The sequence below is a fragment of the Pangasianodon hypophthalmus genome, chromosome 27, assembly GCF_027358585.1.
Source record: "Pangasianodon hypophthalmus isolate fPanHyp1 chromosome 27, fPanHyp1.pri, whole genome shotgun sequence".
Classification (NCBI taxonomy): domain Eukaryota; kingdom Metazoa; phylum Chordata; class Actinopteri; order Siluriformes; family Pangasiidae; genus Pangasianodon; species Pangasianodon hypophthalmus.
The window spans coordinates 15,984,800-15,999,058 of record NC_069736.1 but is presented as its reverse complement, the minus strand read 5'-3'; the positions used below and the strand labels follow the sequence as shown (position 1 = coordinate 15,999,058).

General features: G+C 42.6%; 1 protein-coding gene across 3 annotated transcripts in view; it reads right to left on the bottom strand.

Annotated features, from left to right (window-relative positions):
* Positions 1-2,373: 2,373 nt before the first annotated feature.
* The window catches only part of LOC113531170 (neuronal tyrosine-phosphorylated phosphoinositide-3-kinase adapter 1), a 41,774-nt gene continuing 29,888 nt past the window's right edge, over positions 2,374-14,259 (bottom strand). For all 3 annotated transcript variants that reach the window (XM_053230392.1, XM_026921717.3, XM_053230393.1), the window contains exons 4-7: positions 12,258-13,859; positions 11,257-11,490; positions 10,691-10,794; positions 2,374-8,120 (exon numbers count right to left, since the gene is read on the bottom strand). In XM_053230392.1, the coding sequence (XP_053086367.1) occupies positions 7,686-8,120; positions 10,691-10,794; positions 11,257-11,490; positions 12,258-13,859 (2,375 nt within the window). In that variant the 3' untranslated portion in view covers positions 2,374-7,685. The remainder of the gene's footprint in view (positions 8,121-10,690; positions 10,795-11,256; positions 11,491-12,257; positions 13,860-14,259) is intronic.

Below are 14,259 nucleotides of genomic sequence, written 5' to 3'. Positions count from 1 at the left end.
TCACAGAGCCGTGCGCCGCGCTGACTCCGCCCCTTAGCGACTAATCACCCGAGTGCATGGCTGTGCTCCAAATGGAGCACTTCTGCATCCTGTATACTGGTACACTGCAGCTAGTCAGTTCCAAGAGAAGACCCTAAATCTAGCAAGTACATTAATTTCTCACTTGTAACTGAGCAACACCTGGGAAATTTGAAAAAAAAAAAATCTGAAACTTTATCATCACTAATTCAGATCATGTCTGAGTCTAAGACGGCATGGTGGTGCAGAGGGTTGGGTTGCTTCCTCACAGTTCCAGGATTCCCAGTGCAATCCTGAGCTTGGGTTACTGTCTGTACGGAGTTTCTCTAAATGTTCCCTCAGTGTGGGTCTCCTCTGGGTTCTCTGGTTTCCTCTCACCTACCAAAAACATACTGGGAGGATGATTGGCTATGATAAATTCCCTCGCCAGGGGCAAACAAGGAAAACCAACATGGAGGACAGAAGATAAATAGCCTTGTTAGTGAGCAAATATGAATATCTTAACAATATTTTCAACAAGAGAGATTTCATTGTCAATATTTTAACATCTGATTGTAACTACAGGTAGGTCTAAATGTTGACACAAAAGCACTCCTCTTAATTTTCTGTATTCCAAGCCAAAGATCTTTTGTGTAGTTGGACTAAATGTTGGCAAATAAATCTAAGCTGTATTATTAATAATAATAATAATAATACCAGCTACAACGCTTGTACTAGCTAGGACTTAGTGGTAGCATTGTTATGGTTACAGTGTATACACTGTGTGAGCTGCTTACTTCCACATCAGCACAGAAGGCTAGAAAAAAGTGTAGCTTAAAAAAGCAGCCTATGTGGGCACTATTAATGCCACTGTATCACTGTAATCAATGTATTACTGACAGCTTTATTAATAGATCAGTGGTGCTCGTCTGATTGTGACAACATGTCAGAAAGACACGATAATAATGACAATCACCATCTGCCACCTCTAGACAGGCAGGATATTATTATACAGTGGTATTCAGACCCCTTCCCTTTTTGCACATATTATTGTATTATAGATTTAATTGATTAAATTTACAATTCAGCCCAGGCTAGAATGGTCAGGTGGGTGACCAAGAACCCAGTAACCACTTCAGAGCTTCAGAAGTCCTACACAGAGATGGGAGAACCTGCTGAAAGGACAAGTGTCTCAGAAATACTCCATCAATTAATCCTTTATGGTAGAGTGACTAGACGGAACCCACTCCTTAGCAAAGGGCATATGACAGGCACATTAAGGATTCTGAGGGAAAAAAGCACAAGGAAAAAGATTTTCTGGTCTGATGAGATAAAAACTGAACACTTTCGGCTGAACTGTAAGTCCTACATCTGGTGAAAACCAGATACTACTTATCAAATGGCTAATACAGTCCCTATGGTGAAGCATGGTGGTGGCAGCATTATGCTATGGTGGTGCATAGGGTGTTCAGTGGCAAGGATAGGGACAATGGTCAGAATTGATGGAAGTATGAATGCAGTGAAATACATAGAGGGCCCTGAAGAAAACATGTTCCAGAGTGGAGCGAAGGTTCACCTTTCAGTATGACAATGGCCCAAAGCAAACAGCCAAGACAATGCTGGAGTGGACAAATCTCATGAATGGCCCTGTCAAAATCCCGATTTACGTAGACCCCATAGAATATCTGTAGAAAGACCTGAAGATTCGCAGTCCCTCCCCAGCCAATCTGATTGAGCTTAAGAGGATCTGCCAGGAAGAATGGGAGAAACTGCCCAAATCCAGGTGTGCAATGATTGTAGAGACTTACCCAAGAAGACAAGCTGTAATTGCTGCCAAAGGCGATTCTACAAAGTACTGAATAAAGGGTCTGAATATGCATCTAAATGAGAGCTCTCAGATTTTTGATTATTAAAAAATGTGCAAATTTAATACAATTTCTATTAAATCAGTTACAATAAAATGTGTAAAAAAAAAAGACATAAGGGGTCTGCATACTATCTGAAGTCACCGTGAGTGTGAAGCCAGAGCTGACTTTACCCAGCAGTCTGTGCTTAATCGGAACAGCGAACGCCTCTGTCCCCGCAGTCTCAGCTATAAACAGCTGTCCCAAAGGTAATCTCTGCCTCTCTGGCTGATGTTAATGGAATACCATAGACATGGCACCCCCTTCTGGTTTAGGGTAGAGTTGCATGAGAACATGGTAGGTTTAGAAGGGAGATCAGTGGCGTAACCAATGCGGTAACAAATGCACTGTGTTATTGATGTAAAGCAAAGAGAAAATACAGACATAATATTACAAGACAGCTTCATATGAGGTTCTTGAGCTTAAGCATAACTTCTGGTTTCCAATCAAGACACATCAAGACACACAACTGTTCAGTTCATCATATAAAATTTATTTCATGACGATATCAATGCAAATATAGCACTACAGTGATTTCCAAGGTACATCGTATCTTACCATATCAATATATTATGGCACTCATAATATGGCCACCATTTAAGTAGACACGCAAAGCCGACAGCTTCTGTAAACTAGTTTTATCATTAATTCTACCCCTTCATTGTAATAAATTGTAACTAGATGATTACTTAGTATATTTGAAGTACAAATTGGGCACAGTTTATTCAGACCGAGACACAGCCCAACCCTTCTCTAAGTTGGAATCCTTTGAGAACTCCCAGCATGCATTGCACCAGCCCTCTACTTCCTCTGTTGTGATTCTCCTTTCTGTTTGACAGAGATTGTACTGATAGTGCCAACCTGGGTCATGTGGTGATTGTCAGCGTCATTGTGGAACAGTCATGAGAGCACCACGGTGATGGTGTTACCACAATTGCCAAAAATGCCATGGTATCATTAGGAGAACACCATGGTGTAACCACAGTAACACTATGATGACACCACAGTGACCTCATGATGACACAAGGACACTGATAGGGAACACATAGTGGCCAACTAGGTCATATGGTGTTACCATGACTGTCATATGGTGTTACCATGACTATCATGAGAACACTATGATGACGCCATAGTTACCTCAGGTTAACACCATGACGACACCCCAGTGATCACAATAACACTAGGATGACACCACAGTAACCTTTCGGTAATACCATGATGACAGCACAGAAACCTTTCAGTAACATCATAATGTCACTTCAGCAACCTCAAGGTAACACCATGAGACACCACAGTAACCTCTTGGTAACACCAGAATAACAGTATCAGTATACTCAATATGGTCTTGTGGCATTACTGTGATTGCTATCAACACCATGGTAACATCATTAGAACACCATAATGACACCATAGTAACCTCACTGTAACACCATGACAATATCAGGGTAAAAAGTGGTCAAATGGTGTTACCATGATTGACACCATAGTAACATCATGACGAGGCCTTGATGACACCACAATAGCTTTATGGTAACTCCATAACCACACCAGGGTGACACCATAATGACACCATGAAGACGGTAATGGCGTTGACGACGCTGCAATGTGACCTTTCCGTTTCTCAGTAGTGTTGATAAAGTGAAAACTGTACAAGTTGGTGATAACTGTTTAGAAAGAAACAACGAAGTTAAAACACAACCACAAGAAGAACGGAAAAAACCACTTGCGTGCCATAGTACAATCACGGAAAGATCTACTCGTCAATAGTTAGGCCAAACTCCGTTCTACTCTGACCTCAAGAACATAAAAAATAGAGGAAAGTCAAATGCAGCAAAAAAAGGAAGAGGTATAATAAGAGAAGTGTTACCAGTAGTGAGGAATATGACAAACTATTTATAACAGCAGTAGTAATTCAATAGCAGCAAAAGTATTCCAAAATATCCAAACAGTGACCAAACTGGGCTGGTGGTTCCTGTACATAAATAAACAAATAGATTAAAAAAGCAGTAAAAGTAGACCTGTTTAAAGGGACTTGCATAATTTTAGCAGGAGATACTGTATTGTTGTGTCTGTGACCGTGCCTTTAGTAAGAGGGCTTGCATTTCAACGGGCCAAACCATTCGGTACAGTGTAGACAGGTTGCCACAGATAGAACTACTAAATTCCTTTATAAAACAATTAAACACCTTGTACTTTTTATACATCGTATGCTACAGTATACTTGTCGATTACAAGTATGAAAGTGGAAAGAATTGCTACATAATCAATACAGTTTTACATATCTATTTTACAATTTCAAACCCTTGTGTGTTTATTTTAGCACATCGCGTGTGATTTCGCATTTTTGTTGTTTCTGTATTGTGCGGTTAGTTCCAGCATTTTGTTTATTCGTTTGAGGAGCGTGATCGTCCAGGCCACACAGCAAAGGAACAAAAGTTTATCTTGGTTTGCCTCTTAGTGTCTGATATGAATGGCAGAGCCTGTGTGTGTGTTCGTGTATGTGTATGTGTGTGTGTGTGTGTGTGTGTGTGTGTGTGTAAGTAAGAGTGATTGAACCTTAACCAACCTCAAATGAATCTCTGCAACAATTCCATATGATTGACACCTATGATGACGCTGTCACTGATATGAAGAGGCAATAATACTTTAACTTATGTACATGGATTAGCGTATGATACAGAGTCATGGATCCATCTGCAGATCCATCCAGATATAGATTATCCGATCTGATTTCATCATCCTGAAACACGCAATTGTCGATCTTCACTGCTCTGATTTAGGTCTGGCACTCCAACACACTTTCTTCATCCTCCTACGGACCAAGAAGCCGTTTAAATAAATAATGACACAAGCACTGATGCCAGACACGGAAAATGACAATGACAACAGATTCATTTACAAAGATTTTCTCAGCCTCCGAATCCAAAATGCCCAAACTGCCCAAAATGCCAAACCATAACCGAGCAGATCGAAATGAGATCGTGATTTTCAGCATGGATACACCTGATGTTAAACAATGTTAAAGGAAAACGTCAGTGTTTTTCAATGCAACTTCCATCCAACACGTCTGTAACATACATTTGATTATCACAGTCTGCAATTTTGACTTGTTTCCCTGGTCTAGTAAAAGAAAGAAGCTTTTTACTCACTATTTTTAATTCAAAACTAAGGGCAGCTGTTGAATTCCATCAATAAACATTTACAATACGTGACAAAAAAAAAAAGGTCATTACACTTTAACAATAAAGGTCTTAGTATGAAAGAAATGTCTTCACAAAGCTGTTCTTACTTTGAATGCTTGCGCAGCAGAGTAAAAAAAAATTTATTCCATAAACAGATGTGTTGGATAGAAATGCAGTTGAAAAACGGTGGAGTATTCCTTTAATAGTCCACTAAACAGCTAGCTTCTATTTCCCGTCTATTATCTTGCTGATTATGTAAGTACACTAAGCAATGAGACTTTCATCTAGAATTTCATCGTTTGACGTCTCCGTCACATCAAAGTGGACATTCGTGGTCTTGCTGCTTATTGTGCATGATGTGATGAAGCTCTTTTGTGGGAGTCTGCTCTGTGTGAACAGACTCCAGTTATGTTTCCGGAAGCAAATTGCTACAAAAGTCAAAAAAGAGCGTGTGAGAATCATCTCTTTCTGTGTTTAACTCTTAGGTAGTATAAACAATCAAGCTGCAACCAGAGACTGGTCACCTTCACGCTCGATCAATAATATCAACATAACGAGAAACCCAGCAAATAAGCACTCATACAAACTACGCCGGCAATACACACCTCTGTACTTTACAATGCGTCTGTGTTTTGATTTAGCAGTGTAAGTATGTACTGGTGTGTGTGTGTGTCTGTGTGTGTTTGCATGTGTGTGAAATGTACATATTGGTGTGTGTGTGTGTGTGTGTGTGTGTCTGTGTTTGCTTAAGCAGTGTAAGTATGTATTGAGTGCGTGTGAGTGTTTGAATGATACCTTCTGGTCTGTGTAGGTGTGTGTATTTTTTTTTTTGTTGAATTTAACTAGTTGCATTTTAATTCTACACACACTATGTGCTCATCTACAGCATTATCACTTTCCAGGTCTTTCATTTTAAGTCTGTCCTGTCCATATCCACATTCCAGACACTCACACACACACACACACACACACACACACACACAAATACACACGCACGCACGCACACGCATACACTTCAGCTTGTTCATTAACAGACTGGCCACAGCCTTAAAATCTTTGTCATGATAGCTCATATACCCAACACACACACACACACACACACATATCCCTCTGGAATGTAGAAGCGCCCCGCTGTACTTCCATGTCATCCAGATGTGTCAAGTATTTCATCATCTTTTCATCCCTCCGTCATCCTGGCTGGAGAAATTCTCCATCCGTTCAAGAATATGTATAGAGAGCTCCAAACGTTTGTGTAAGAAGTCCAGTATGTTTTTTAAAAGGCTGTAAACTCAGTGTAGTTCTCTTAGTAGTCGCGATGAGGCATGGTAGGTAAAAGAGAGTCCCGACTGAAATGTGTCTCTCCCGTGTGTTTATGTATATATTGTCTTTATATGGCACATAAAACGCTGTGATATTATAACCCCCTCCCCCCAAAAAAACAAACCAAAACAAAAAAAAAACCCAGAGATATACAATATGAACTCTACATCTTTATAATACACCCGTCTTTTTTCCACATTCACAGGTTCCTCACCTGTCCAATCTTATTAATATTCCCTCCATCCTCTTTCTACTCGTTTAAACTTTCTCTCTTGCAGATATTACACGTACACTAATTTACCAATTTATTAGGTACAGCTATGTTGTATATACACTCAGTTGTCATTTCATCATGTACACATACCATGTAGGAGCATTTTGTAGGAATAAAGTTACTAACTGTAGCGTATTTCTGGCTCAATGTATCAGCCTCCCTCTAACCTGTCCATTAATAAAAACCACAGGATGACCAATGAGAAGACGTTATTTGAGTGGTGGATCTTCTCAGGACAGCAGTGACATGTATGATGCAGTAGTACAAGTGTATTAGGCACAGCAGTGTTTTTGGGGTTTGGTGCATAGCAACAGATGGGCTACAGTCAGTAACTGTATATCTACAAAGTTAGGATGTAACCGAATACGAATCTTCAGAATGAACAGATAATGCGTTCTAAACAGATGCAAATCCAGATACGAATAGGAGGCACATTATTCGATTTTTTTTTCAGTGCATCAGGACTGGGATCCTGCCGGATGCAACAAAAAAGCCATGCTAGAGAGAGGTTTTTGCTTTCATACAGGCATGAGTGAGCAGTCAGATATGAAGCTTGTGGGTCAGACAAAGACTGCGTTTGTAAACGAGTGCGTGGTGCTGAACGATTTTACGGTGTTCATTCATTAATCTTTATTCAGTGCCTGGAAAGGGTCAGAGTGATTTAACTTAGGCTAGTAATTTGTTTATACTTTGGTAAACAGAACCAGCTAATCATGGGCAGGTACGAACAAAGAAAATAACTGCGCAGTTATCTCTTTAAATTAATATTTAATATTCATATTTAATCTAAAAAAAAGAAAGAATGAAAAAAGCCATGCCCACTTTGAGTTTAAAACTGAATACAGATATTTGGAGCACTAAACATATACAGATACACGTAGTGGCATTACGTTATACCCCTACATGGGAGGTTTACTTGATAAAGTGTCAGGTGAATGTAGACACGAGTTAGCTGTACCTAATAAAGTGGCACATCAGTGTATCTCAGTCTCTCCAACTCTCTCTTTGTCAGATAGCCGTGTCCCACACCACGGCCTGCGGTCTCTGGCAGGGTGGTGTGCCGGTCTTACGCGGCTCAGGCGTTTTCCTCCAGCTGGGCAGGATGGGCATGCTGTCCTGCTTGCACAGGCTCTTATCTGGTCGCCGGTGGGCTTTGATCTCCTTGCACAGGCACCGCTTCCTCTCTATCACCTCCAGCAGCTTGCCATCGCGCTGGGTGGCTGTGCCTGCTGTGCCTGGGCTGCCTGCCGTGCCGGCGGAGGTGCTGCCTGTGCCTGGCATGGCCTGAGCCTGCGCTGCCAGCTGGGCCAGGTGCTGGAACTGCAGCTGCAGGTGGTGCTGCTGGAGCTGCTGCAGGTGGAACTGAGCCTGAGCCTGAGTCAAGGTCTGAGCCTGAGCACGAGCCAGAGAGGGACTGCAGGGCGCCTGAGAGAGAGCGTGCAACTGCAGAGTAAGAGAGAGGGTGAAAGAGTGAAGTTACGTAGATACAGCTTGTTGGTCTGCCAACATTATAAACACTCTCCTGAAATTTCCTGTTAGAGGAAAATAATCAACAAGCACATTAATATAATATTGTGATTTGCCTTGCAGCAGAGCTCAGAGCTTTACACTGTCTTAATTGTTAAACTGTTTTAATTAATTGACGCCTTCTGACCAATCAGAATCGAGAATTCAACAGCACTGTGATAATAATAATAATAATAATAATAATACTAAGCAATGGCAAGACTAGGGACGTACCAATCCAATTTTTCATTTTCTGGTATATTTTCTATAAAAATTATTTAATTCTGATGATATTATTCTCTTTCAGCTAATGGAGATCAGTGATGACAACTCTGACTCAGCTATTTGATGTTGCATAAAAAAAGAAGAAAACTGTCAGTCCACATTACAGACAACAAACACATCAGTGCATCATTTTGAAAAATATGTCAGATGCAATGTGATCCCATGCCAATCCAACATTTCTGGATTATATTGGTCAGATATAGTAGTGGCTGGGCAGACAAAAAGAAACTAAGCGAGATGGGCAAAAGAGGAAAGAAAGAAATTAAGAGAGATAAAGGAAATGAAGGAAGAGACAAGGACAGAAAAGAGAGAGAGAGAGAGAGAGAGAGAGAGAGATGGTGCGGACAACAGGCAAAACCGAGATAAAGATATGCATATAAGAAGAGAGAGTAATGATGCAACAGTGATGAAAAAAAATGATGAAAATGATGAAAAGAGATACAATGATGAATCAGGGAGGGATAGATAGAGAAAGAGAAGCCGTGCACCTAGTTTAGATAAGTTGAATGAATTTGAACATATTCTTTCTGACTTCAGTGACCTTTTGAACATTTGACCTCATGAGCCATGGCACACTGAGTCAGATTTAAACACAACTGAATTCTTGCTGTTTCCCACACAGCCACCAGATGGAGATATTGTACAACCTCCCCCCATCCAACCCCTCCTGCTGCAAGACAGAAGGTCAAATCAGCACACAGTCTGGCTATGCAGCACACACACATACACACACACACACATACAGTCACACACTGCGTCTGCGTCAGCATCTGAGCTTCTGCCAAGAGACGGCGGCACATGAAAAACAGGAGAAGAGCAAAAAAAGCAGGAAGAAGCAGCAGAATTATAGCCGAGCAGCCAAAACACCAGGTAGAGCTGCTGTAGAACTGTACACGCACCCACACATACACATGTACACACACACACACACATGCACACACCCATCACGTTCTCTTCAGGCAGATGCCAGGTATCAGTGCTAGTTGAAAATAACGACGGAAGCTTACTAGCCGTGTCTATGTTTGATCATCTGTATTTACCGTCTGCCTGTTACACCGCAGACACACCCACACACACTACGCCAACGTCACTACACACCCTTTCTCTCTGCCTGCTTCTATCTGTTTCTCCCTCACGCTGCCTGCCTCTTTTTTTCTCTCTTTCTCCCTCCCTTCCTATCCCAATGCAGCTCCTGTCTTCCTCTCTGTCTTTCTGTATGCTTCCCTCGTTCGCTTTGGACTCGGTGAACCCACAGCTGCACACCCGCCGCTCGTCTCCTCTGCAGACGCGTTTGGGTGGGGATGCTGGAGAATCAGGAGAATCTCATCCTATACCATCTACTGCGTTTAGCACTCATTACTCTAAATGCTGATGCCATATACCATAAATGCCTGGTGTAATGGTGTGATCACACATGCATGTGTCTGCTGCTCAGCACAGCATCATCATGTATTCCACGTTTATATCATGTCTGCTCTAGGCAATATAACATTTATTAAGAAATAGGTAGGAATTATGTTGAATTCTTAAATCTGATTAGTCAGAAGGTGTAGATTAAAAAAAGGCAGCTCTGATAGTAATGCTGGCTGTAATGTAAATCACAGGTTTATATTTATGTGCTCGTTCTAATGCGTTATCGTTTCCACAGTAACAACTTACACAGGGACTTATATAGGGGATACTCCACAGAAATGGATTTTCACACGTTTTCTGTTAGGTGTAGTTTATTTAGCATTTTTGGAGTCACCAGTGTCAGCTTTTTGTAATAGAGGTAAAGCTGTAACTTAATTTTTCTCCAAAAGTCTTCAGCATGGACATGATTGGGCTTTGTGGTTTCTTAGTAACATGAAAAGATGCATTTGTTTCATCACATGAACTTCAAATAAGAGGCAAAAAAAAAAAAGAGGGTCATGAGGGAATGGCTTTGTATAGCTGCTGTAACATAAATGATAACAAGAAATAACTTTCACAAATGTTACATACCATTAAATGTAACAATAAACTATAAAAATGTTGTTCTTTATTAAAGGAAGGTCTGTAATCATTGATCAATTGCTGTGGTATAATAGGAATAAAACACTTTCAGACATGCTGTTACTGGAAAATAATCAAGTTTGGGGTCACACCCCATAACAGCACGCCCATCCATGTTTGCTTTCTTACTCACCGCCATCTTGAAATATGATATATGATAATATGTTAACAGTAAGAGCAAAAGTTACCTGATTGAGAGCTTCTCTAGCCGGCAGGCTACTCTGTCTCTGAACATCCCCTCCTGCCTGCCTCACTCCAGATGTAGAGGATGATCTACCCAGCCGGCCGAGCTCTGTTAACACACACACACATACACACACACACACCTACACTTCAGCTTCTTCTCAACAATGTTGTTAGCAAATGCAGAAACCTATTTTTTTGCCTCAGGATCAGTAGAACCATATAATGTGTTTATAACCCTAGCAAGTAATGAGCATTAAAAACCTCACAGTCCCTCTGGTGGAATAGTCAGCATGTCTACTGTTTTCTGGTCTGCTTTCAAAAAGCCGTGGCAGGTCAATCCTTAAGGCCTAATTCTACTTTCTGTATGCAATTGGACCAAAGACTCGTCTGTAATAAAATTCACATTTTTTTCAAACATAACTAAAGAACCATTCCATCAAAAGTCAAACTCATTCTAGCACATATAACGGAAGCAATGGCTCACCATTTAAACATACAGATTTTCATTCAGTTATATTTGGTTCTCTGGAGAGGAATAGTTAATACTTATGTAATAAAATCAAATGACCTCCGTTGCGGCAGGCAGGGAAGGTCTGGCATGGCAGGGGCAGTCCTGTGCGGGGCATTACCCTGAAGCCTGGCGGCCCATCCGCCCCCGCTAGACTCTCACTGTGCCCAATTCTTCCCGCTGCCCGCACAGGGATTCCAGAAACGCCTCCAGCCCGGCCACTACCCCCAGCGTCCTCTCTGTCTCTTCTTAGCAGAGCATCAGTACTGCCATTCCACACACGGCCTTCTTCTTCTACAGACCGAGAGGAAAGTATACGTTACTTTGGTCAGCTTAAGGTGTTTTATATTAAAGCAAGGATTGTATATTTAAGAATACAAAAAATGCAAGTGAATTGCAAACATCATTCATCACTAATGGCAGAAGTGGATGTTGTACTAGCATACTCTCTAACATCTCTAACCCCCCCAACATTTTACATATCATCCTCATATGGGGAACCCAGGAATCACCAACTCAGGTGTTGGCTCTGGGAAAATCCTAAAGTGCGCAGTGTTGTGGCTACAGTCCTCCAGGATTATAGTTTGGCACCCCTGCTGTTAATGCTGACACAATTTCTCCCGTCTTCTCTCTCCCTCTCCCTCACACTGTCCACAGTGGAGTTTTCAATCGCCTGTTATTATGCAATTTGTGGGTTTGTGCACAAAAACTCACTGCAAAGCAGATATAAAAAATTATGCAAATCTTTTCGTATATGAGGTGGAAAAGTTGGTTACTTTAAAAAGTTACTTTCGATTACTTTAATTACTCATGTTGCTCCTCTCCATAATATCAACATCAGCATTTGAAGGATACCCATGGTCCATATATAATTTCTGGCAGTTGGATGCTTTTGAATGAAAATATACTATCTAAATACATCCATGTTCTATTTTCTCCCTTGACCTTTCTCTCTCCCTATTTCCATTCTTCCCAGACGTCTTTCTCTGACCCTTTCTCTCTCCCTCTCTATTCTGTCTCTACTACTCCACCTTCCCATGCCACTCCACCCAGTCTCTTACTCTCTGTCTCTCTGCTGCCATGGCTGAAGGACAGCTTCCTGTGCATGGGCCAGTACACCTGATCATCAGTGAAGCCTAGACCACTCCCGCTGGCATCCCAGGGCAGGAACCCTGCCTTGGCATGTGGGACCTGGGTGCTCCCAGCCTTGGTACTACCCTCTGGCTGCAGGGAGGGCATCGGTGTGCCAGCACGCAAGCTGTCATAGGCTGGAGGCCGACGGAATCCTGCGGATGGGTATGTCCAGAGCAGGGGGCTGTCTGCAGGTGGGGGCTTATAGGCAGGGAGGTGTGTGTGAGGAGTGTGTGAACGCTGAACTGAGCGAGATGGAGGCCTCTGTGATGCTGAGGATGTGGACGGTGTCCCCGATGATGTGGATGAAGACAGTGATGCTGGAGGAAGGCTAGTGGTTGTGGTGGCAGCAGTAGAGGCAGCCATGTCAACCTGGCTGGATGACTGTGTGACTGGCGTGTCTCTCTCTCTGTCTCGATCCCTCTCTCTGTCTCGGTCTCTCTCTCTCTCTCGCTCCCTTTCCCTCTCGGCTTTGTCTGACTTCAGCAGAAAACTGACTGACTTGCCCTCTTTGGCCTGTGTTTGAGTTTGCGTTGATGACTGCGAAGTACCCTGTGAGGCCTTACTTGACTCTTTCTCAGGTTTGCGATAATGGTGGTAATGTGAGGGCCGATGGTGTGGGTGGTGATGGTGATGATGGTGTGAGTATGGTGAGGAAGATTTTGAGGATGGAGGCAAAGGTGTTGAGTGGCTCCGGGCTCGTAGGCCTGGTGCTGGCCCTTCCTTCCTCTCCTTTTCCTTGTCTCCACCTGTTGCTTCCTTTGAAACAGAAGTGCCAATAGTGGGTGGCAGGCTGGCTGGTGATGGGCTGCTGGTGGAGCCCAGCTTGGCAGAGCCACTCTTTGGGGGTGGGAAAGCCAACAGAGGTGGCTTGTGCTGAAGCAAGTTGGGGAAAGGTGCTGGGATCTTACTGGAGCCAATCTCTGACTCTGATTTGGTGCCTGGTAAGAGGAAGGGGGTAGGGGCTCGAGGAGGGTGTGGTGAGGATGAGAGAGGCTGAGGTACAGGTGTGGAAGAGGCAGAGCAGGATGAAGGTAAGGGGGAAGAGTGAGAGATGGAGACGGCAGATTTGGGCTTAGAGGATGGCAAAGGGCAGGAGGGTGAGGAGGACGAGGGCCGAGGGAGTGAAGAAGATGTGGAGGAAGAAGAGACAGAGGAGGACGTGTAGGATTTTGATGACTTGGCACGCTCATGTTTGGGTGGGAGGCGTCGCTGGTGGGCATCATCAGCCACTGGGTACTTCATCTCCTCATAGATAGCTTCCTCGCCTGGATCTGAGTCAGAGTCAGGTGTTGTGGCCGAGGGTGTTGGCACACCAGGTGTCTCTCGGGTGAACACTTGACCCACCATCTCAATGTATACAGGCTCATCATCACCAGTGCTCTCAGCACTCTGGAATGGCAGGGGTGTGGCTGGGGGCGGAAGCCGAGGGGGTGGAGCATCAAAAGACAGTTGGGTGCTCGGGCTCCGTTTGGGCTTCTGGGGAGGTACCTTCCTACCCAGTAATTCACCGGAGTCTGACTTCTTCATTGCTAGAGAGACAGAGAAAGGTGTGATTGGAAGAAGAAGCCAACAAAAAAAAACACTGTGAACTAGATATTGCATAATGTTTTTCTATGTGATCCAAAGTAACTCTCTTAGCCACAAATGGACTCATCGTGTGAAGTATTTAAGTGGACGAGAATCATACTAGGTGTTGGTTACTTTTATATATTACTTTATATACTATTTATTTGAGCAATTCATGTTCATGTTTTCTGACTTAACCACTTCATTAACAGCCTGTCAAAGAATTACATTTTGTCAAAGCCCAAATCTATCTACTTTTTCTTTAAAAATGGCAAACACTCCACTGTCTTTTAAAAAAAAACCTTAAGAAATTCGATTTAAGAGGCTCCACAGTGCAGTTCAAGAATAAAAGGTGGTACTTTT